General features: G+C 35.9%; 1 protein-coding gene across 1 annotated transcript in view; it reads right to left on the reverse strand.

Moving 5' to 3' along the window:
• The window catches only part of STK3 (serine/threonine kinase 3), a 320,157-nt gene that overhangs the window by 89,942 nt on the left and 204,046 nt on the right, over nucleotides 1-26,169 (reverse strand). The window contains exon 9 of the mRNA XM_065895191.1: nucleotides 3,336-3,528. Within this exon, the coding sequence (XP_065751263.1) occupies nucleotides 3,336-3,528 (193 nt within the window). The remainder of the gene's footprint in view (nucleotides 1-3,335; nucleotides 3,529-26,169) is intronic.

The following is a 26,169-nucleotide window of genomic DNA, read 5'->3' on the forward strand; positions in this document are numbered from 1 at the left end:
CAGGTCTATGCCCATTTTGTAAAAAGTAGATCAAATTTTAAATATTTCTTGTCATTTTACTCCAGTTCCTTTCAAAAGCTCTTTTAATAATTTTGCTTCCTAGGCACTTCCCTGGTGGTGCAGTGGTTAAGAATCCCCTTGCCAATGCAGGGGACACGGGTTCGAGCCCTGACCTGGGAAGATCCCACATGCCACAGAGCGACTAAGCCCGTGCACCACAACTACTGAGCCTGCGCTCTAGAGCCCACGAGCCACAACTACTGCAGCCTGCGTGCCTAGAGCCTGTGCCCTGCAACAACGAGAAGCCCGAACACGGCCACAAAGAGCAGCCCCCGCTCGCTGCAACTAGAGAAAGCCCGTGCACAGCAATGAAGACCCAATGCAGCCAAAAAATAAATTAATTTTTTAAAAAAATAATAACTTTGCTTCCTAGAGTCAAATCACCACACTTTTCAGAGGTAAGGAAAACAGGTTTGTAATTTCCAGCTTCACAGATAAAGGTATAAAAAATTATGCAAACATAATTTAAACTGACAAGAATATTAAATCAGGCAACTCTTTTGAAACTCCAAAGGAAAAGGTGATGGAAATCAGTATATTCAGCACTCAGTATAACATTCTAGAGATTTTAGAAAATTAAAAATAATATAATGCTATAATCTTTTAGGGAATAAAAAAAATATATAAAATCATTTTAAGGAAGGAAAATGCTAAAGACACATTAGCAAATGGGGCTTCCACTAATGTAACATAACCTAAGAGCTCATACCAACGCATCTAAGACGTTTTAAAGAAGATTTAGATCATGAGGAAACACAAAACTAAAACTAAAAGTAATTATGTGGTTTCACAGAAAGTAAGTTCTGCCTCAATAACTTCTTTACACCCTATACTATTGCTATACTACAGTATGACAAAACCTGGGGGGTTACACTAACACCATTTGGTTCGATTTTTGGAAACATGGAAGTCCCACATTATAACAGAATGATGTCTAAATGGCGGAAACTTAAAATACAAGGGAAGTTGTTTCATGGGATTTAAAACTTGCTAAAGCATATAAAACAATCACAGGGGGCTTCCCTGGTGGCGCAGTGGTTGAGAGTCCGCCTGCCGATGCAGGGGACACAGGTTCGTGCCCCGGTCCGGTAAGATCCCACATGCCGCGGAGCAGCTGGGCCCGTGAGCCATGGCCGCTGAGCCTGCGCATCCGGAGCCTGTGCTCCACAATGGGAGAGGCCACAGCAGTGAGAGGCCTGCGTACAGCAAAAGAAAAACAAACAAAAAAAACAACCACAGGGAACTCTACTTAATGCACTGTAGGGTCCTAAACGGAGAGGATATATCTGTATGTATGGCTGATTCATTTTGCTGTGCAGTAGAAGCTAACACAACATTGTAAAGCAACTACAGTCCAATAAAAAATAATTAGAAAAATAAAATAAATAAAGCATATAAAACAACGACATAAACCACTATCTGCTCATTTTAAAAATGAGCTTTTAATAAAATCTCTGTGACCAAAAAAATCATACTTGGGACATAAAATTATGACATAAATTGAATGATTTCTGTGGCTGTCAAAGCTGCAAGTCATTACATGAAATATGTGGAAATCTGTGCTATAATTTTAAAGCATGAGGTCTGATAAATCATTATCACATATCTCTTCCTTGAAATATAACTATCTAACATGAATTCAATTCCATAAATACTCATTTTTAAACCACTGCTTAAATGCTGATGTTCAACTATATTGACTACATGGAAAAAGTTGTTTATGTAGTTTCATAGGAAACTCAGTAGCTCTCTAAAGATAGAACAAAGCACCCAGTGATCTTCTAACTGGTCTGTTAAGAATCATAAAACTTGACTCAAAGAATTTTATCAGCTGCGGAAAAGTGATGCTACATGCTGATGGGAAATGTGTTGTAAATGATCTTATCTGTCTTTCTGATCTGCAAGGCATATGACTTGTACCCTAACACTAGCTAGCTTTGGAGGCCACAAGACCATTCAATGTAGTTGGGTGAGCATGTTATGGATGCAGAAGCCCTATTCTAGTAATATGCCCAGCTAGGAATCCAAGTCTTAGACTGCTTTTCAGGGCAAAGGCTCAAGAAACCTATCAGCGTGGGAGATAAAAAAAATTCACTCCCCTCTCCTCCTTCCCACCCAGGATTAACTATGTGGCAATCTGTTTTCATCTTGTGCTTCTCGGCCCTCTCTTTCAAAGTATACAACCATAATGGGCTATGTATACTAAGAAATGTGAAGAAAGCAACGGCAGTGAGCCAAATGACTTGAAGCTATGAGGTAAGACTTATCAAGCTGACTCACAGGGAGAGTAGCAAAAAGAAAGGGGTAGGCAAAAAGAAAACAAAAATGTCAGAGAGGAAATTCCTACCTATATCCATTTTACCCCTGTTTTTCTTTATAACTTTCTAGGCTCTACAATGCAAGAAGTCATGTATTACAGCTTTTGTGCCATGGAGAAGTAGTTCTGTGTAGTGAAAAACAGCTTTGTGCTTAGACTTTGACATTGACCATAAAGGACTAGAGTGGTAGGGGGAAGAAAAAGGCCAGTAGGTATCAGGAGGTAATTAATCTGCTTTTGCCTATAACTGAAAAATCACAATGTCCTTCATTGTTAACTGCAATCTTAAAGAGCCATATTTATACAAAAAGAAATGCTAGCCTGTGAAAGTATCTCTGTCTTCATCACTCTGTAAGCAACGGAGATCAGAGAGAACGCCTTAACTGTCATTTCAGCCCTGAAGCGCCCCTGGCACTGGGCCTAGCACACGACAAGCAGTAGTAAACATGCACTGAACTGAATTTTCTGCATGAGTATCCCTGTCTCTTGATTCTTCTTTCTAGTGTTTCTCCTTTTCCCACCTTATAGCCCTTATTTCTTCCCTTGGCTTGCTTCCCTCTGTCACTGCAGCTTAACTGATAACTTAGACAACATGAAATAATATTATGTTGTATTATTTGGAACAGAATTTTAGGTTCACGTTTTTAATTGGAAAAGTAAATGTTAGGAACGCTATCTTTTTATCTCAAAAAATACTTCAGAAATTAAATTATGGGTTAGCATCCTTCAACCGAAAAAAGTTCCATAACACTAAGTTAAAGATGTGCTACTTTCTGCTATATTAAAAGAATTTTTGAAAATTCACTTGTGCCATATTCCTTTCACTGTTAAATAAAGCCAAGAAACAAAATTTTCCACAACTGGCTATAACAAGCAACACAGAACTATCCTGCTTTCTATAGAAGTATACTCTCAAAACAGAAAATTAATATTCAATGGGGGAAAAAAAGCCACATACTTTTCATAGTTCCATCTTCTTCTTCCTCATCCTCACTGTTTATAACCATGGTCCCCAAGTCAGATTCTAACATTGTGCTATTATGTTCAATCATGGTCTGGGCCCCTTCACTCATCGTGCTTGTGGCCCGCATGGTGCCCACGCTTTCCGAGCTAGTCTTCACCATGGTGTGGGAGTCCAGCTCATCTTCATCCTGCAAACAAAACACTGCAGTGAAGGAAGACTTTTCTAACACAGATGGATATCTTACGATACTATGAACATATTATATTTTAATAATGAAAAATACCACTATCACTACTAATTTTAATGTAAGGACATAAATACAGTGTTATCATAAGACCCAAAAGTTATCCAAAATAACCTAGAGCTTTAGGTAATTGAAGCTCAAGCAACAGAAATTGTTTGATGAAATAGCAGGCTGCTAGTTGTTCTTAAAATAAGGATTAAGACAGGAAAATTATTAACAAAGGATATATAACAAAATAAACAAAAGAGAGCACATTAAAGACAGAACATGTTGGCACTATTATAACAGCTTTAACAATGTTTATAACTTTGTACAAAAGCCATTGGCTTTTTAAAAATTATGATAAATACACATAACATAAAATTTACCATTTTAAGCATTTTTCAGTGCACAGTTCTGTGGCATTAAGTACACTCACAGTGTTGTCCAAGTTGTCCAATCATCATCAATATCCTTTTCAAGAAATTTTTCATTATCTCAAACAGAAATTCTGTACCCATCAAAAACTAACTCCTTATTACTTCTTTCACCCAATCCCTGGTAACCTCTATTCTACTTTCTGTTACTATGAACTCACCTATCCTAGGTACCTCATAAAAGTAGAAGCATGTCTTTTGCGTCTTTTGTGTCTGGCTTATTTCACTTAGCATGTTTTCAAGGTTCATCGTGTTGTACCAGATGTCAGAATCTCATTCCTTTTTAAGACTGAATGATATTCCATTGCATGTACACACACACACACACACACACACACACACACACACACACACACACACCCCTTTTGTTTACCCATTCATTTGTTAATGGACATTAAGGTGTTTACACCTTTTGGTTATTATGAATAATGTTCTGAACACTGGTATATAAGTATCTACAGACAGATGGTCCCCGACTTATGATGGTCCGACTCAGGATTTTTCAACGTTACAACTGTACAAACGAGATACACATTGAGTAGAAACCGTACTTCTAATTTTGAACTTTTCCTGGGCTAGCAATATGCAGTACGATACTCTCCTGATGCTGGGCAACAGCAGCAAGCTGCAGCTCCGTCAGCCACGTGATCAGGGATGTAAACAACCCATACATTTACAACAATTCTGTACCCATACAACCATTCTGTGTTTCACTTTCAGTATAGTAATCAAGGAATTACGTGAGATTCCACACTGTTATAAAATAGGCTTTGTGTTCGATGATTTTGTCAGACTGTAGGTTAATTTAAGTGTTCTGAGCACATTTAAGGTAGGCTAGACTAAGCTATGTTTTTCGGTAGGTTAGATGTATTAAATACATTTTCAACTTAACGATATTTTCAACTAAAGATGAGCTTATCGGGATTAACCCCATCATAATTTAAGGAAGGTCTGTATTTGAGTCCCTGCTTTCAATTCTTTTGGGTGTACGCCTAGAAGTGCAATTTATATCAAATGGTAATTCTCAATTTTGGGGGGAACTGTCAAAACGTTTTCCACATTGGCCACACCATTTTACATTCCAACAGTGTACAGGGTTCCAACTTATCCACATCCTCACCAACACTTGTTATTTTCCCTTTTTTTTTTCTTTTTGAGAACAGACATCCTAATGGATGTGTGGTATCTCGTTGTGGCTTGGTTTGCATTTCCCTAATAACTAGTGATATTGCGCATCTTTTCATGTGCTTATTGGCCACTTGTGTATTTCTTTGGAGAAATGTCTATTCAAGTCCTTTGCCCATTGTTGTTATAGATTGTTTTTTGTTGTCTTTGAGCTGAAGCAGTTCACTTTATGTTCTGGATATTAATCTCTTATCAGATATATGATTTGCAAATATTTCTCTCCATTCTGTAGGTTGTCTTTTCACTCTCTTGATAGTTTCTTTGATACACAAAAGCTTTTCATTTTGATGAACTCCAACTTATCTATTTTTTCTCTTTTGTTGCCTGTGCTTTTGTTGTCATATCCTAGCCATTGGCTTTTAAATGTAAATTCACAGAAGAATCAAGTCAGTAATGTTAAGTATGAACCAAAAAATACTCTTTAGAATGTTCACCAGAAGATAAACTGGAATAGGGCCATAAAACTAAACTAACAAATTCTGTTTGAGAAACCAAGCAATGTGCTATTTAGAAAAACTTGATCGTGTACTGAAATTAATTTATATCTATTCCACTTGAAGTAGAAACAAACAAACAAAACCTAAGTTCTGACAGAGGTCAAAATGCAAATACTGGAAAACAGGAACATCCATGTTGTTCTCAGCTGTTTGATAGCCCTCCTCATCTTCAACCTACAGGATAAATTCAGCATTATATCTCAAAGTCTTCTGCTCTTCTTTCATGAGCTTCTCTTCTTTTAGAAGACTTCTTCATTCTTATGCATTCAACTATCTAATATATTGAGGACTCCCAAATCCTGACATCTTTCTGACTTTACTTACTACTTAAATGCTTAATGATGTTTAAAACTCAACATTCTAAAAAATAAATAAATAAAAAATAAAATAAAACTCAACATTCTCAAACGAGATCATTTCATCCATCTCCTTGGCCCCCTGCAGTCTGCCTCCATCCCCGACAATAACCACTACAAAGCACAGTCATCTTCATTAGCTAACTGAGAGTAAAACTGCAATGTCTTTTGGGGGTTATTTTCTTTCATACCCTATATACTATCAGTCAACAAGTTCTTCTTCAAAAAATTCTCTCTCAGCTCCATCTCTTCTTTTCCATTCCCACTGCTACTGAGTATATTCCTCCTTACCTCATGCCTGCGTTACTGCAGGAAGAGCACCCTGACCTCCTAGAATCAGACAGATGTTAGTTCAAATCCTGGCTCAACTCACTTAGTAGCCTTAAGACCTTTAGGGAACCTATTTAAACTCTCTGAACTTTAGTTTCTTTCATTGGTGTTATGATGATTAAATGAGAAATGGTATGTAAAATGCTTGCATGCTACTAGGAATAAGGTAGTTTCACCCCTTCTTCAAAGTATACATACTATATCAATCTTTCTTGAATACTACTTGTATTATAATATTCTTCTACTGAAGAATCTATAATGGCTCCCAGTTCTTGCCTGCACTGAAAGCTAAACAAAGCTGCCTAGATTTTAATGTCCTCTATGTTATCTTATTTTACATGGCCAGTCCTATTTTCCCATTGTTCACATATCATTCAATAGAGTCAGGCTGACCTCAACTGAGTCTCCAGCTGCCATAAACCCATATGCTCATTAAAGACTTCATCTTTGCTCACATCACATCTTCTTTTCTACCCAGGATGCTCTTTCCTCTCTAATTCATTTTAATTAAATCCTATCTAGTTCCAGATCAAGTATCTATTACCTTTATGGCAAATTCAGTCTTTATTAATTATCCTCTTTTCCAAACTTCTAGAATTTATAAAACCTGCATTACACACTTTTGCATTTAAATTATGATCTCATATTGTAACTGTTTCATAAAATCTTTTATAAATGTAAGTACCCATGGATAAGACTGCCTTATAGTACTTCTGAATCTACTAAAGTGTTTCACTCAGTAGTCCACACACAGTAAGCATTCATTTATATACTTACTTTATCACAGAATTATAAAACCATGAACCTTTAATAATTCAACCCCTCATTTTATACATAAAAAACCAAGGCCCACAGAAAGTAAGAGACTTCCCCAAGGTCACACACCTACTTAAAAGTGAAGCTGGGACTAAGAAACTAGTTCCTTTATTTCTTAACCCATTATCCCAGCAAGTACATATACCTTACTTACATTTAAATTTTGATCTACTTGAATGCTTAAGTTAGAGGTGCAGGTTTACAGTTTTAAAAGCTTATGTCACCAGCTCCTACGCCCAAGGAGTCCCATACAAATTACTTGGTCCATCCTAGTCACAGCCACTGTCTTTTCTTGGACTATTAGAACAGCCTCCTGGCAGTTTTCACTGTTTCCCCTCTTGCCCCCGTTAGTCTCCCACATAACAGGCAGATGGATCCTTTCAAAAGACAAATCACATCATGTTACGCTCCTGCTCAAAACCCTGCTTTTGGCTTCCCATCACACTTACATTAAAGCCCAAAATCTTTATCATGGCCAAATGTGATCTGGCCCAGTAATATCTGCCAATCCTATCTCCTATCACATTCCTTCTCACTCACCAAGTTCCAGCCAGGCTGGCCTCCTTTGCTATTTCTTGTGCATTCTAAGCATGTTCCTCCTTGGGCTTTTAAGTTGGCTGTTCTCTCAGCCTAGAATGCTCTTCTTTAAGACAGTTTTATTTTTTGCTTAACTCAGGTCTCCACTTAGATGTTAACCTCCTTAGTGATGCTTTTTCTGACCACCATTCCAAAATCGAAGTCCCCATCAATCTTTTATCCTTCTATATCCTTCATAGCCTGTACCTGGTTTTTCTACCAGTATAAGTTTGATAAAGGCAAAGAAACCTTCTTTTTCACAGATGAACCCTCAATGCTTAGAACATCTGGCATATATTAGGTACTTGATAAAAATTTATTTAATAAATGAAGCAATTCATATTTTTACCTAATTCATTCAACAAGCATTTATTGTAAACTTATAATATGTCAAGGAGTGAACCAGGCATTGGAAATACAAAGATGAATAAGAAACGGTTTTGCTCCATCTTTGTTTTTTTAACAAGTCTGAAGTCTAAGAGAAACTGACATGTGAACAATAAATTACAAGGCAATTTGTTAAACGCTGTAAGGAAAGTGTTGCCAGAGTACAATGGGAGTACCAAAAGTACAGCCTCTGACTTCACCTCTGTCAAATGAAGAAAGCCTCACAGAGGACACTGCCCTTAAATTAGGTCTTAAAGGATGAGAAGACTATAACATTTAACGTATATACACAAGTGGGGGTGCTTTATATTAGAACTTCTTTTTTACAGCAGAACTACACTTAGACATCCCTTCTCAGCTCAGACACCCCGAGACTGAATTAGGTGTCATACTTTTGTATTGCTATAGCACCTTGTGCTTATGCCCATCATACACTTATTACACAATTGTCTGTACCCCTGACTTGTCCAGATCTATTAAATAGACTCTAAAAGCTATTATAAGGGCAGTAACCAGATCTTGTTAACAGTTATATACCTGGTATCCAATACAAAGCCTTATTCTCATTACATAATCTATTATATTAATGTTAAAGCCCTCATTATGAGTTAGTGCTAGGGCACAGAATGTTATGCAAGGTTCTACTGTAGAACTTTATTTAAACCGACTAATTATTTAAAACATAGAATGGCTATTAAAGAAACATCGGGAGGGAAAATAATACCGTTAATTAGAATTATTCAATTGATCACTTATCGAATAATGATAAAATAGCTATCATCAATGACTTAGAAGCACTATACCAAGGACTTTTTGTAGGTCACTCCTATTTAATCCTTTTATTAATTCTGTGAGATATTATTGTCCCCGTTGTGTAAATGATGAACCTGCAGTTCCAATGGGTTTAATAATTTGTCCAAGGTCATATAACAGATAAGTCAAAGGGCAAGGATTCTAACCAGGTTGTTTGATTCTAAAGCCCAATATCTAACTTCCAATTGTATAAGGCTTCTAAATTTTAAATTATTTCTCAACTCTAGTTTAATTTATATTACAGGTTAGCTAGAGCACGCTTCATTTTGCTAAGTTAAGAGATGAAGAAACTGACATACACATAAGTAAACTAATTTGCACTTGGTCAAAAAAGCTAATAAAAAAGGTTTTACTCTTTTTAGTAGACTCCACTAAGGAGGGAGGAAAAAGGTTGATTTTCTATCAGTTCTTTTTAAAACTCTACCGCTAAGTTAATACCTTATTTTATCGTGGTTGCAAACCAGTTAATTCCCCAAACATTAAATCTGTTTTTATATGTGTGAGTCATTTATCTCTTATCCTTATAAGATTCAGTGCTGTGACCGTTAAATTTAACAAGAAACACAACATCTGGTTGGTGTGAAATAATACTTTAAAATTTTCTTGTATTCTAGATTAGACTTGGATCTATGCTGGGATAATGAAGCTTGTACCTCCGGATGCACATAACTGGCTTAATCTATAAAATTATAAAAGCACTAAATCAAGTTTGGAAGGGATCGTTTTCACTGCATATTATTTTCACTTACATAGTCACTTTGCTAAAGGATGTTAAACCAATTTACAAATTGACAGTAAAAAAAAAAAAACAGTAATGAAAAAAATAATGAGCACTCAATTCACTAATGAGAGGGTGGCATCCAAACAGTAATTACTAAAGTATGGAAGGAATGAGAAGTTCTTTTTTATGAAATTAGCAAATCAAACACTAAAAATTTGGTGACGGTTTTGAAAACTTTTCAGTAACACTTTTTACTTCTTTAAATCATTAACTCAAATTATTCTTAATATTTTAGATGATTGTTAAAATTTCCATTTGATACTTTAACATTTTCATAATAAAACAGTTATTTATAATGTTTTTCCAAAGTTATACTTCATTTATATATACTCTGTTACTCCTTACAAGAGAAAAGCAGAAGAAAAACATGTTGATACTTTATAGAAAAAGGTCTGCAGAGCAGATGCTTCCCCACTGTAGAAAGCGGCCAATTCCAGTAAGGAATACAATAGCATTTTCAATCAGTGGTCATCATGTGCCAGGAATGCAAAACAGAGTACTGACGATAATCCAGGTTATGAATCATAAAATCCACATGGAATACAAATATTTGAAAACATCATTAGGAAATCCTACTCCACTGCTAAGACAGATTTATGCTATAACAGTCTGAGAAATAATCAGAGCCTTTGCACTAGGTATCTTTACATTTGCAATATCTACCACCTTAAAGGATTTTCTAAATATTCAGCTACTATCTGATTGATTTAAAGGATATTAACACAAACATTTTAGAAAGCATTTGTCATTTCTAACATTAATGAGATAGACTATGCTTAGATAAATAGGTGTCTTTTTAATTTGAAATATTCTAATTATTTTCTCTTCCTGAAATGATATTAAATACTTCTTTATTACCTATATAATTACATAACAGTACATTATCAATACAGAACAGTGATCTTAGTGACACTGATTCAATTAGACACTCCTATTGGGTATGCATTCTACTACAGCATGAAAAAATTTATTTTTCAGGAAAAAAAATGAATGTTTAAGACACATAAGTGAACCAATTATACAAAAAGTTGCATTATAGTGGTCTAGATATCTGTAAAACGTTTTAGAGGCGCTAATCAGGGATGGCACTGACAGCAAAGAATAATGTAACAAAACGTACTACAAACACAAAACTGAGCTTTCAAGATAGTAAAGGAAATCTCCAAGAGCCCCAAACAACTAGGAACTAGAGTGAGAATAAGCTAAATCTGACCTTAGGGATGCCATAGGGGCATGTGATGATGGGGGTGCGATGGTGATGGGTTATCCATTTTAATGGATAAAGGAAGGCAAGAGTCTTTGGGTTCTCTCCAAAGTAGAACTGAAACTCTTACATAAAATTGGGAATCTTGAGAGTCTACATCCTCAGTGAAAGGACAGACAAGAAAAAAACGTACTCACAGATAAGGGAGATGACATATAAATTTGTCTGCCTCACCTGGGCTATAGGTAAAGATGAGGAATGGATATGGTGGGGGGGTTTTCCCTTTAGGATGTACAGACATGGGTTTGGGTTTTCTAACATTACCCACATGGTCTGGGGAACCCCATGCTGAGAAATTAGTCGAATGCAGTCTCAGTATGGAAGCACCCCGGGTGCCTGATGAGAACAAATTAAAATCCACCCTAAAGGGACTCCTACTCAACCTTCAACCCAGAACTCACATCATTCTCAGAGATAAAATTCAACTAAACTTGAGCTTACAAAAAGACAAACAATGAATAAACAAGCTGCCAAGATGGATGGAAAAAAACACAGAATTAAGACTCACTTGCTCCTTAGAATTAAATTACTCCCCTTAGACAGCTGGATCTTTCTAAGATAAAAATTTCTAGGACCAAAATTAGGAAAGAGTAGACAGTGGCACGCTGGATTGTGAAAAACAAGCACGAAGGTAGAAATATTATGGCTGGAAGGGAAAGCGTTAAGTGAGTTGGGCTGCACTAAGGAATGGCCTACAGGTTACAGAGTGCTTTAAACACTGGGAGCCAGCATGCGCTGCTTGGCAGAGTGATGGGAACCTTGCGGACTAAAGGGTGAACTGGAGAAGGAGACTGAAGAAAGAGAGCCTGGAATCAGAAGGTTGTTACTGAAATCTAGATTTGAGGTGATTAGAGTCTGCGCTGACGTCTGGAGCCTGTGCTCCTCAACGGGAGGGGCCGCAGTGGTGAGAGGCCCGTGTACCGCAAAAAAAAAAGAATCCGCGCTGAAAAGGTCCTATACAAACCAGTTTAAATGACAAGTCCAATCTAAAAGAAATCATGAAAGAAGAAACAACATATTCTAGAAACTTTCTGGACATCAAATACAATGAATCAAAAATAACTACAATATTCTGGACCTAAAGAGGCCAAACTGACCCTAAAGAGAAAACTGTAAAAGATTCTAATCTGAGTAGATGAAGACAGAAAATAAAATAGATAATGCCAGTTACTGATAACCAAAAAATGACTTAATGGAATTTGCCACCTTAGCACATGATAAAGGCACTGAATTCTAGTGATTAATTTGTGGGGAAAGAGTCAAATAAGAAGTCAACACAGTCCAGCAGTTAAGAATCCGCCTTCCAACGCAGGGGACGCGGATTTGATCCCTGATCCGGAAACTAAGATCCCACATGCCCGTGCGCTCTAGAGCCCACATGCTGCAACAACTGAGCCTGTGTGCTCTGTGCGCCACAACTAGAGAGAAGCCCACGCCCCGCAATGAAGGATCCCGCATGCCACAACAGACCCCATGTGCCGCAACTAAGACTCAATGCAGCCAAATAAATAAAATGAAATATATATTTTAAAATTATTTTTTTAAAAAAATGAAATCAACATGGCATGTGCAGTGCAACTTCAAGGAAATGAGCATAAAATTGGGGAAACCTGTGGCAGGTTTTACTTTTCTCCCTATGCAGAACTAAATCAGGTCTTGGTGGTTGTGCTGACACGCTAACCTGTGTCAGTAAATAAATTTTAATCATTCTTGAGTTAGAAAAGGCAAAAATCAAAGGGAACTATTGTACATTTGCTTGTATGCCTCACATCATGGATGAGCCCTGTGTACCATTAAACTAAAGGCACTCTCTACTATAGCAAGGTGAAACTACTGATGTGACCCAACAGAGCATTCATTATCTTTAAATTCCACTTCCGAATCTGGTAAAGGATAGCACTTATCCATTGCCTCTGTTCTCAATACATCTGCAGTGTCTACTATTTCTGTGTTACAAGTGAAAGAGCCCACAGCAGAATCAACTGGTTAACTCGGTCGCATTCAGTACCATATTCAACCCAACTGAGCTAAGAACTACTGAGAAAACATCAGAAATATTCCCCTTCAAACTGTCATCCTTAAGCACTGTGGCAAAGTCTGACAGGTTTAAAAAAGTAATATATTGATATCCACCAATTAAATATTACTAAGACTTATAGTATGTGGAAACCTGTACAAAGAATGAACTTCCTTCCCACCGATAAAAGTAGGTGTTCCTTCCACTTCACTGCAAAAGCAGAAGAGCTTATACAGCTGCTGTCTTTGACATACCTATCTTTAACTAACAGAAACGTCTGCCTTCATGTATGCTAACCTTCTGCACGCTCATGGGCATGTTTTAAAGTTACATCAAAGCTTTCACAATCTCCGAAAGTCATTAACGACTTGTTCATCAGTACAACAAACCTAAATGGTGAGAAGGATGTGGGCAGGACTTCAGAGGCTCCATGATGCAAGACTGTACAAGTTCCTGGCATTATATTAAAAGCTTCCAAACAAAAGATTATCTTACATCCCCTGTGCACAATACTGATATACAATAGAGTAAATTTAAAAAGTAAAAGCAACCTTAACCATGACTTCTCTTTTTTCTCTCACAGCCAAAAGCATGTCAAAGGATTAACAAAATATAAAGATTATAAAATCAAATATTTTAAAATAAAAATAACACCTTTAAAAACTGTTGTGTTGTTACAAGCAGTTTATAAAAAATCCACAAGAGGGCACCAAAGACAAAAGGCTAGAACAAATTCCATTAATTTGTGATTTACACAGATAAAACAGGTTCATAAAATATTATTTTATTTACTAACATACTATCAATACCTTTCAGAAACAGACTATTGGCCACTGATTTTTTTAAAAAACTGATATATTTTAAAATACTATAGCCACTGCCATGTTATATTTTTATATAAGCAACATTTATGTTTCTTAAGGGACAGACTACATTCAGTAATCTCCCCAGTGACTTGCATATAATAGCAGGAGCTCAGTGAACACTTGTTGATTCCACAAAATTGACAGAAACATACAACAGGAAATATCAAGTATTCGTATCATTGCATTCTAAATTGCTTTCATATAAACAGATTTAGGATTGTATTATCTTATGTTCTTAGAACAAATAGAACTAACAGCTAATTTGTCTTTGAAAATAATTTATTTTTATTAAAATTTCTTTCTCTTACTCCTTTTCTGCTCCATTGTGGTCATGTTTAACAACAAATAGAAACTTTAATATATACTTAACAAAAGAAATCACTTGTACAAACTCAGAAATGATAACATTATAAAATGACTAAGAAATCAGCTTCCAAAACATACAATTTAGAAGGAGACTGCCTGAATCACAATAAAATAACAATATTAATTTTAGCATGCAGTTACATTACTGAAACTCCTGATAACAAAAGACATTCTGGGGCAGAGAAATGCCAAGTCAAGGCAGCAAAAAACAAGCAATTACCCCCAAAACAAAATATTTATCACATGTTTGACTTAAGCATTGCTCCAGAAATACTTCATGTACCAGTATGTACCTTATTATTTTTAAATGCAGGTACTTTCTGTGTTGATGATAATCTTATGGCACTATGCTAAATAATAAGGGGTTAAGTCAGTTAAACCCCATTATAAAGCAATTTTATACACATATTTATTGATTTCATAAATATTGATTAAATATTTATAAGTACCTACTGTGTGCAAGGCAGTGTGCTGAGATACAGTCTTTGTCTTTGAGAAATGTACAGGTTAGTGGAGAAGGTTAGAAAGTAGACATAAATACAGTGAGATAAGCATTGTCACAGAGCTAAACACAGATACCACGGGAGCACAGAGGAGCACTTGCCTGACCAAAGCCTTGGAGGAGTATCATGAAAAGTTCCCCCTTTCCAGAGGAATCAATGGCTGAGATGACTCCTGAAGGATAAGGAGTTACTCAGGCAAATGAGGGTGACCTAAGAAGTGGTCTAGCAGAAGCAGCAACTGATGTTTTTCTTTAGACACTTTTTGAGCAATCTCGCTTTCGCTTAAGGTTTAACCACCAAATGCAGAAAGCCTGCTGATTCTCCAACTGCTTGAGCGCTCTCCCTTGGGGTTCAAAACTGCATATCCAGCTGGCTGCCACAAAATGACTTTGATGACCCATGGACACGTCAAATTAAATAAGTTCTAAAATGATCTCATCTTACCCAGAAAGTTGCCCCTGTAAAGAGTACTGCTGGAGAATACTTCAGCCACAATATGATAAGCGGTGGAGAGAGAGTATGATGAAGTGAAGACACAAAGGCTCTATTTTATCAAGAAGTCTGGTTATGAATAATTTGTTGTTGATTTCTTCTTTAGTCTTTTAACGGTCAAAATATAACTACATTTTAACACTGAGGAAACAGGCCCTAGAAGAAAGGGATAATGTGACTGACTGAAAAGGCCTACATAGACACGATTGTCTAGAAAATTTCAAAGAATCGATAAAAACCTCCTGGAACTATATAATAAGTGAATATAGCGAAGTCACAGGATACAAGGGCAATATAAAATATTCACTTGCTTTCTCTATACCAGGAATAAATAACTGGAATTTGGAATTTAAAAAAAATCTTTTAAGGCGCGCACACACACACACAGAAAAACATGTTCAGTCTAAAAAAATATGTATAGAACCTGTGTGCACTGATGAGAAAAAGCAAAGATTTAAATAAACTGAGAGACATTCATGTTCACGGATTAAAAGACTCAAAATATGGTTAAGATATCATTTCTTCTTAACTTAATGTATAGCTTCAATTCAACCGCAATAAAAATTCTAGCAAGCTAACATGTAATTGTCAACAAAATGATTCTAAAGATTACATGGAAAGGAAAAAGGCCTAAAACAGCCAACACAATAATGAATAAGAAAAATAGTTTGAAGACTTAAATTTTTAGACTTCTATAAAATTACAGTAATCAAGACAGTGTAGTATTGGAAAAAGAAAAGATACATGTATCAGTGATAAATCAACGGAACAGAATAGAGAGCTCAGAAACAAACCCACACAAATACAGTCAAATAATCTTTGAAAAGGGCACAAAGGCAACTCAATGGAGAAAGGATAATCTTTTAAACAAAGGGTGCTGGAACAACTGGATGGCCATATGAAAAAAAATACAACTTAGACTTAGACCTCATGGCTTTCACAAAAATTAACTCGAAATAGATCATAGAACTTAATATAACATGCAAAACCAGAAAACTTCTGGAAGAAATCATAGGAGAAAATCTATGTTACCTTTAGTTTGGTGATGAGTTAAAGCATCAAAAGCAAGATCCATTGGAAAAAAAACAAAACCAAATGCCGACTGGTGATATTGAAACAAAAACTACTGCTCTATGAAAGACACCATTAGGAAAATGAAGAGACAAGCCACAGACTGAGAAAATATTTGCAAAACACTACCTTATTTTAAAGGACTTGTGTCCAAAACACATGAACAACTCCTTAAAAATAAACAGTAAGAAAACTAAAAATGGGGAAAAGTACTGAATAGACATCTTGTCAAAGAAGATACATAAATGGCAAGTGAGCATATAAAAAGATGCCCAACACCTTTTGTCATTAGGAAGTACAAGTTACACCAACAACGAGATACCACTAAATACTTGTTAGAATGTCTAAAATGCAAAAAAAACCAAAAAACAAAACAAAACAGAAACTCGACAATATTAAGCGCTGGTGAACATGCTTAGCAACAGAAATTCTCATTCATTGGTGGAAATGCAAAAATGGTGTAACACTGGAATAGAGTTTGGTAGTTTCTTACAAAGCTAAACATATCATAAGATCTACCAATTACTGTCCTAGGTATTTACCCAACTGATTTGAAAATTTACATCCACACAAAAGCTGGCATGAAAATGTTTACAGCCACTTTATTCATAATTGCCAAAAGCTATAAATGACCAAGATGTCCTTCAGTAGGTGAATGGATAAACAAATTGTGGTACATCCATCCAAAGGAATACTACTTTGGGAAAAAATGAGCTATTAAGCCACAAAAAGACATAGATGAATCTTAAATGCATATTGTTAAGTGAAAGAAGCCAGTACTGTTTGATTCAATTACATGATATGGAAAAGGCAGAACTACAGATGGTAAACAGATGAGCAACTGCAGAGGGCTTGGGGGTAGAGGGAGAGTTTAATAGGTGTAGCATAGGGATTTTTTCAGGTGGTGAAAATATTCTGCAGGATACTGCAGTGGTGAATACGTGACACCATGCATTTATCAAAACTCACAGAAGTTTATACTATAAGGAGTGAACCTTACTTAATGTATGCAAATTTAAAAACATATTTCAGGTGGTCAAGAGATCCCAGGATGGAATGCAGAATGTGACACACACAACCTTGGAAGTGAGTGGAATCTGTAAGACTTAAAACAAAAAGCACTGTACATAAGCACCGTGCTCTACTTGATAAAGTTGTTCCCATGGGGATATGGGTTAATTCTGAAACCACTATACATGCACACAGGAACTGAAATATTTAGCAAACGGGTGGTAGGTGGAGGGAGCCAGGTTTTTCACCATTGCAGGGGGAAGTTATAAACAAGCAAGCGGAGGCAGATAGGAGGATCCATGTGGTAATGGTTCAGAGTCAGAGACATTAGTATGAATTCATGTTTAGCTTAATATAGGTAAAGATGGAGATATATATATACATACAGATATGTGTATATACACAAGTTAGCACACACACACATATACGTCCTTGCTTTGTCTACTGAGAGGGATCAATAACGTGACAATATGCCACAGTAGCAACAAGTACATCTACAGTCCATATCTTGGTTTCTAATACCATTCTCTAATAAAGGAACTAGCTCCTAGGATTCTAGAAACTGTGGCAGGAAATATACAAACTGAATCTAGAGTATCTTACAGTGTCAGGGAGTAAGGAAGTAAGTAAAGTAAAAGCAAACCCACAATGATGGGGTTATGTCAAAGGGACAAATGTGCCAACCATAAGAGGTTCCAATGGCCAAAGCTGGAACAATCTGAACAAGAAAATATATAAGGTAGGATTGGATTATAACCCAAAGTGTAAACTAAATAACCATGAGTCAGTGAGATATATATGACTGAATAAATAAGTGGAGAAAACAGACAAATATCCTGTGTAGAAGACTTCCTACATAACTTCCCACTCCTCAAGTGTGGGCTGTGTATTATGATTTCCTTCCTAAGAAACAGTATGGAAAGGAGAAAAGAGTAATTTTGTTGTGAAGAAACCTGACAAACACTACATCAGCCACGTGATCATGGGTAACACTGACAATGATAAGTCATGTTAACAAAATGTATCTGTGATATTGTGATATAAGAAGAAATACAGGTTTTATCTGCCCCAGTTCCTGGCACAGTACTTCTAAAACCCTTACAATTTCCTGAGTGATATGTGTGGGAGGAGCATGTTTTCTTATTCATAATAAGCCCCTTTCAGCCATGTCTGGCTGTATGCTAATAAGGTGACTCCTGGAGGATGAGGGCTGGTTGCCAGAGGAACCAACCATGTGATCAGAGGGTTGGAACTTTTAGGCCTACCCTCCTGACCTCCAGGAAGGGGAAAGGAGTTAGGGATTGAGTTAATCACCAATGGCCAATGATTTAATCAATCATATCTCTGTAAAGGAACCTCCATAAAACCCCTAAAAGAAGGGTTTTGGAGAGCTCCCAGGTTGGTGAACAGATCAAGGTGCTAGGAGACTGGCATGCCTGGAGAGGGCATGGAAGCTCCACACATCTTCCTCATACCTTACCCTATGCATCTCTTCCGTTGGTCTGTTCCTGAGTTGTATCCCATATTGGACATAGTAAAGTATTTTCCTGAGTTCTGTGAGCTATTCTAGAGAATTAATGAAACTGAGGAGGGAACTGTGGAACCCCTGCTTTATAGCCAGTTGGTCAAAGTATGGGAGACCCAGACTTGTGACGAGCATCTGAAGTGAGGGAGGGGACAGGTTTGTGAGACTGAGTCCTTAACCTGCAGGGTCTGTGCTAACTCCAGATAGTCAGTGTCAGAATGAATTAAACTGTAAGACACCCAATTGGTAAACTGGAGAATCGCTTGGTGTGGAAAATCCACACATTTGGTGTCGGAAGTGTTATAAGTAGAGGAAATGAGTTTTTCCTTTAATACTCTTGATATAAATGTGATGAGACTAGCCTTTACTTCTGTAGTCTCTCTCCCAAAACCCAATAACCTCAGTGTCATCATAAGAAAAAATATCAAATAAATCCCAGTTGAGGGACATTCTACAAAACACCTAACCAGCATTTCTCAAAGTTCTCAAGGACATCAAAAACAAGGATAATCTGCGAAACTGTGACATCAAGAGGAGCCTAAGGAGACATGGTGACTAAATGTAAATGTGGTATCCTAGATGGGTCCTGAAACAGAAAAAGGACACTAGGTAAAAACTAAGTAAATCTGGATAAAGTATAGACCTTAGTTGAAAACACTTATTAATACTGATTCATTAATTGTAACAAATGTACCATACTAACATAAGATTTTAATAGGGGAAATTGGATGTGGGTATATGGAAACTCTCTGTACTATTTTCACAATTCTTCTGTAAATATAAACGTATTCAAAAATTAAAAGTTACTTCAGAAAAAGAAAATGGAAGAAATTCATTTATTTGAATTTATATTTACTAAATAAATATTTATGTCACAAAGCCCAACACAAGAATCTACAGGTCAATGGTCCTCATCTACATTAGAATCAGCTAGGGAGCTTTGAAAAAATTCTGATGCCTGGGCTTCAGCTTATATCAATTAAGTCAGAAATTTCTCAGAGTAAAAACCAAGCATTATTGGCTTTTATTTTCCCCTCCAGAAGTAGATACGTTGTTCAAATGTATAAAGAGAGAGATCAAGTGACATAGCCATTTGCTGAATATTCTACACATTATATTAAACATTACAAATCCCAAGGAATCATTTTTCCATTAGCGATAACTAAAATACCAGACTTTTAGTGATTCATGTATATAATTTTTTGTGTTGACAAGAACAGTGCTCTATGCTCCATCACTTAACCAAAAATCTGTTGGAATCTCTTTTCAGAAAAAGATATTTTAAAAATACTTAGCAAATTTCAGTACATACATGCTTAAAAAAAAGAGAGAGAGAATGCCCTGAAGCGCATCTTATTTTTAAAAAGGCATGCTTTATTGGATAAGATTTTTTAAACTCTTACATGGCAGAAAAAATACACATAGATTTGCTTTATACCCTACTATGAATGCTTCTTGGTAAAACAAAATGTCGTATTTGTAGAAACTTGTTTTGAATAGAAAGAGCAACACCATTAGTAGATACTCTTTAAAAAATAGTCTTTCTATAGATAATTTAGGTATTTACAGTAAATATGAACAAATATATTTATGCTTTTTAATCAACTCACACTAAGGATTTGGGAATATCTTCCACTGACATCCGGAAAACAAATTCTTTCTTACTATGTAATACAGTTGACCCAACTCAGCACCAAATTTATATCACATGCTGAGAAATGCCCCAAAAAGAAGATCTTTGCCATGTTTAGCAATGCTTAAACTAGCACAAAAACCTTGATATTGGGATTAACCTGCTGCAGAAATCTCTGTTTACAATTTGTTTAATTTTAAAAATCTGTACAATTACCTCAGCACCGATCAAAACATGTCAATTTGTCAAGATGTATTCTCATCAGACAAGCTTTCTCTATAATAGGTATAAAATCAAATTCATAAGGCACTAGTTCCAATCATGTCCCATACCTTTCTTGAATAAAAAATATTTAAAGAAGTTTGTTTATAATAGTTACTTACCCAGGGCACAGGTGTACAGCACCAAAAAATTTTAAAACAACGTACCTTGAAATAGTTATCATATAGTGTTTCCTTTTCAAAAGTCACAGTGAGAGTTGATGGAAATGTCAACATAATTTTAGGTCTCAAGTTTTTCTCCAACTGTAGTAAGTTGAATTATGTAGAAGTAAATTAAGTTTGGAAAAATTATAAGTTGATATTGGTATTACCCATAAATTCTCTGAAAACTGCACTCACTCAAAATGAAAAAAAGCAGGTTCTACAATGGGTTCAAGGATTAATACTGAATATCAAATGTAAGTATCTTCGACAATGCAGCAACTCAATATGGTGAATTTACAGCTCTAGAATTTCAAAATCAGGGAAAGAATTTGATCTATATTATTTCAAAATTTAGCACTATTAAATTTTCAATGGTCCAGTGCCAAACTGGCTCTGTATCATATTAGGCCAGTCATCGGAAAAGGACCAATCAACGACGGAGACTAAAGACAGCTAACAAAAAGGCCATCAAAGAATACAAGCTCTCTGTATTCTTAAACTAAAAATAAATGTAGAAGTAAAACTTGGCAATGCAGACCTCCCATGATGCTGAAAAGACCATTTATCTTTGAAACAATCAAAAAAAGGAAAAAAGGAATGGGGAAAAAGTCTCAAATGAAAACGACTACTATATCAAAATAGCCATTCAAAATCTTCTGCCATATCCTAAAAAAGGTGGCCAGTCCCCAGTACTATAAATAGCAGGTATTGTCCAAATGAATCCACCAAATTGGAGCAAATTCCAAAAGAAGGATCAGCCAAGTTTCATGGGCCAAAGGTAACTAAGATGAATTACAAACGAATATAAAGGGAGGTTACAAAGCAACAACCTTAACTACACAGATGTAGGTGTAAGGCAAGCACAGAATCAATCAAATAATGGCTCAATAGTCTACAATTGTTCTCATATGGCTGGAAGGCTCAAGATTGTACCTTTGTTCCACCATTTAAAGAAAATTATTTTATAAAACAGTGGTTGAGAAAAACAGAAATGTCCATTTCCTTTTTTTTAAATTGAAGTATAGCTGACTTACAATATATTGTGCTAGTTTCAGGTGTACATTTACTTTTATTCTTATCAACTACTAATTTGGTATGACTTGCCTTAAATTCCTAGATTTCTTGTAATGTATCTTTTAGAAGTTTTCCCTTCCCTTCTTGGATCATTCTCATTTACAAAATGTCCAGAATAAACTATAATTGAACAGATCAAAATTTTCCTTTTAATTGTAAAACTTTATGAGTGCTCAGGGAGTTTTTAATCATCATAACATATGAGGTTTTATAGATTTATTTGACTATCATCACATTAACAACTCAATATTTAAAACGACAATTTCAGAACACCCAAGAAAAGACAAATGGCAAAAGTTTCCATTAAAATGGAGGATTGAACACATGGGTTTATGCTGATTCCAGCAAAAACCCTCAAAAAATACAATTTTTATTGTACAAAATTACAATAAAGAAAAGAGTTTATTTCACAGAAAAGAAATAAACTCATAAAGACAAAGAGCATGGAGGAGGAGACAACAGCAAACAGGAGATGTCAAAAAATTTGGAAGCTAGAAGAAAAAACTGGAAGCTAGAAATCACATAAATATATGTAAGTAGTAGCTACCTCAGCAGATCAAAGAAACCCAAAACTTAAGCTTGTAAGGAGAGAACTCACAAGAGGCAAGCAAATTCAGGCCCCAGAGCAGTGGGTCGTAACATCTTTTACAGTAAGGTTCACAAGTCAACTAATTCTACTCTTACACAGAGAGTTTCCAATAGGCAATTTTAGTGTTTCTCTCAAATACAATCATTAGATTCTTCAAGAAAACCCATAAAGTGAAAAGTTAGAGATCAAAATAAACACGAAGGAAACAGAGACAAGGAAGAGAGAAAAAGAAAACTCAAAGTAATAATGATAATGTAACAACAATGAGGAAGAGAAGGATATTTGGGAAATTAAATATTAGCTATGGAAAAAAATACAAGGGTTAGAAGATAAACTTAGAGAGACCTCCAAGAAAGAACAAAAAAAGGAAGAGAAAAATAAAAAAACAGAGAAGATAAGATCACTGAAAGATAAATCTAAGAGGTTTAACAAGGAAATAAAAGGAGAGTAAGAGAGAAAGATGGTGGGAGGTGAGAAAGGGGGAGACAGAAAGTGAGGGAGAGAGAGAAAAGAGAAGAAGTTATTAAGAAATAGCAAATATAAAATTACACAGAATTGATCTTACCTCAGGAAACAAGAAAACTCTTAAATAAACAACCTAACCTTACACCTAAAGCAACCAGAGAAAGAAGAACAAACAAAACCCAAAGTTAGTAGAAAGAAAGAAATCATAAAGATAAGAGCAAAAATACATGAAATAGTGATGAAGAAAACAACAGAAAAGATCAAAACTAAAAGCTGGTTCTCTGAAAAGATAAACAAAATTGATAAACCTTTAGCCAGACTCATCAGAAAAAAAAAAGGGAGAGGGCTCAAATCAATAAAATTAGAAATGAAAAAGGAAAAGTTAAAACTGACACCAAAGAAATACAAAGGCTTACAGGAAACTACTACAAGCAACAACGGGCCACAAACAACCTAGAAAACATGGACTAATTCTTAGAAAGGTTCAACCCTCCAAGACTGAACCAGGAAGAAATAGAAAATAAGAACAAACCAATCACAAGTTATGAAATTGAAACTGTGATTTAAAAACTCCCAACTAACAAAAGTCCATGACCAGATAGCTTCACAGGTGAATTCTATCAAACATTTAGAGAAGAGCTAACACCTATGCTTCTCAAACTCTTCCAAAATACTGCAGAGGAAGGAACACTCCCAAGCTCGTTCTGAGGCCACCATCACCCTGATACCAAAACCAGACAAAGATACCACACACAAAAAAAGAAAACTACAGGCCAATATCACTGATGAACACATATGCAAAAATCCTCAACAAAGTACTAGCAAAGCTAACCCAACAACACATTAAAAGTATCATACACCATGATCAAGTGGGATTTATCCCATGGATGCAAGGATTCTTCAATATATGCAAAGCAATCAACGTGATACACCACATTAACAAACTGAAGAATAAAAACCATATGATCATCTCAATAAATGCAGAAAAAGCTTTTGATAAAATTCAACTCCCACTTACGATTAAAAACTCTGCAGAAAGTGGGCATAGAGGGAAACTACCTCAACATAATAAGGGCCATATATGACAAACCCACAACTAACATCATTCTTAATGGTGAAAAACTGAATGCATTCCCTCTAAGATCAGGAACAAGGCAAGGTTGTCCACTCTTGCCACTTTTATTCAACACAGTTTTGGAAGTTCTAGCCACATGAATCAGACAAGAAAAAGAAATAAAAGGAATCCAAATTAGAAAAGAAGTAGTAAAACTGCCACTGTTTGCAGATGACATGATACTATACATAGAGAATCCTAAAGATGCTACCAGAAAACTACTAGAGCTCATCAATGAATTTGGTAAAGTAGCAGGATACAAAATTAATGCACAGAAATCTCTTGTGTTCCTATACACTAATGATGAAAATCTGAAAGAGAAATTAAGGAAACACTCCTATTTACCACTGCAACAAACAGAATAAAATACCTAGGAATAAACCTACCTAAGGAGGCAAAAGACCTGTACTCAGAAAATTATAAGATACTGATGAAACAAATCAAAGATGACACAAAAGGATGGAGAGATATACCATGTTCTTAGATTGGAAGAATCTTATACTACCTAAAGCAATCTACAGATTCAATGCAATACCTATCAAATTACCAATGGCATTTTTCACAGAATCAGAACAAAAAATTTTACAATTTGTATGGAGATACAAAAGACCCCAAATGGCCAAAGCAATCTTGAGAAAGAAAAACGGAGCTGGAGGAATCAGGCTCCCTGACTTCAGACTATACTACAAAGCTACGGTAATCAAAACACTTTGGTACTGGCACAAGAACATAAATATTTATCAGTGGAACAGTACAGAAAGTCCAGAGATAAACCCACGCACCTATGGTCACCTAATCTTTGACAAAGGAGGTAAGAATATACAATGGAGAAAAGACAGCCTCTTCAATAAGTGTGCTGGGAAAACTGGACAGCTACATGTAAAAAAAATGAAGTTAGAACACTTCCTAACACCATACACAAAAATAAACTCAGAATGGATTAAAGACCTAAATGTAAGAATGGATACTATAAAACTCTTAGAAGAAAACATAGGCAGAATACTCTGACATAAATCGCAGCAATATCTTTTTTGATCCACCTCCTAGAGTAATGAAAATAAAAACAAAAATAAACAAATGGAACCTAATGAAACTTAAAACTTTTACACAACAAAGGAAACCATAAACAAAACAAAAAGACAACCCACAGAATGGGAGAAAATATTTGCAAATGAAGTGACTGACAAGGGATTAACCTCCAAAATATACACACAGCTCATGCAGCTCAATATATTAAAAAAAAAAAAAATCAAAAAATAGGCAGAAGATCTAAATAGACATTTCTCCAAAGAAGACATACAGATGGCTAAAAAGCACATGAAAAGTTGCTCAACATCACTAATTATTAGAGAAATGTAAATCAAAATGACAATGAGGTATCACCTCACACATCAAAAAATCTATGAACAGGGCTTCCTTGGTGGCGCAGTGGTTGAGAGTCCGCCTGCCGATGCAGGGGACATGGGTTCGTGCCCCAGTCCGGGAAGATCCCACATGCCATGGAGCGGCTGGGCCCGTGAGCCATGGCCGCTGAGCCTGCGCGTCCAGAGCCTGTGCTCTGCAACGGGAGAGGCCACAACAGTGAGAGGCCCGCGTACCGCAAAAATAAATAAATAAATAAAAATAAAAGGCCAGCTTGTTCACACCACTCCCCTGTTTAAATTTCTTTCTGGGGCACAGAAATTCCACCTTGAGGAGCATCTCCTGTAAGTAATACTTGCATGTTTTCAAAGACAAGAATATTCAAATCAGCACTGTGTACTGACTGGCAACATATTTAATATCTATCATTAGTGGACGGGTTAAATAAACCATGGTTCAACCACATAATTGTAAAACACGGAGCCGTGGAAAAGAATGAGATAGATCTAAATGTGCCAAATATGGTACAATCTCAAGATACAAAGCAAGGTCTGTATGGTATGCTCCTGTGTGTGCAAAAAAGGGTGAAGAAAGGAGATGTTTATACATAAACGATTTCCACAAAGATACATAAGAAATTAATGATCATG

This window comes from Phocoena phocoena, chromosome 17 (assembly GCF_963924675.1).
Source record: "Phocoena phocoena chromosome 17, mPhoPho1.1, whole genome shotgun sequence".
NCBI classification, from domain to species: domain Eukaryota; kingdom Metazoa; phylum Chordata; class Mammalia; order Artiodactyla; family Phocoenidae; genus Phocoena; species Phocoena phocoena.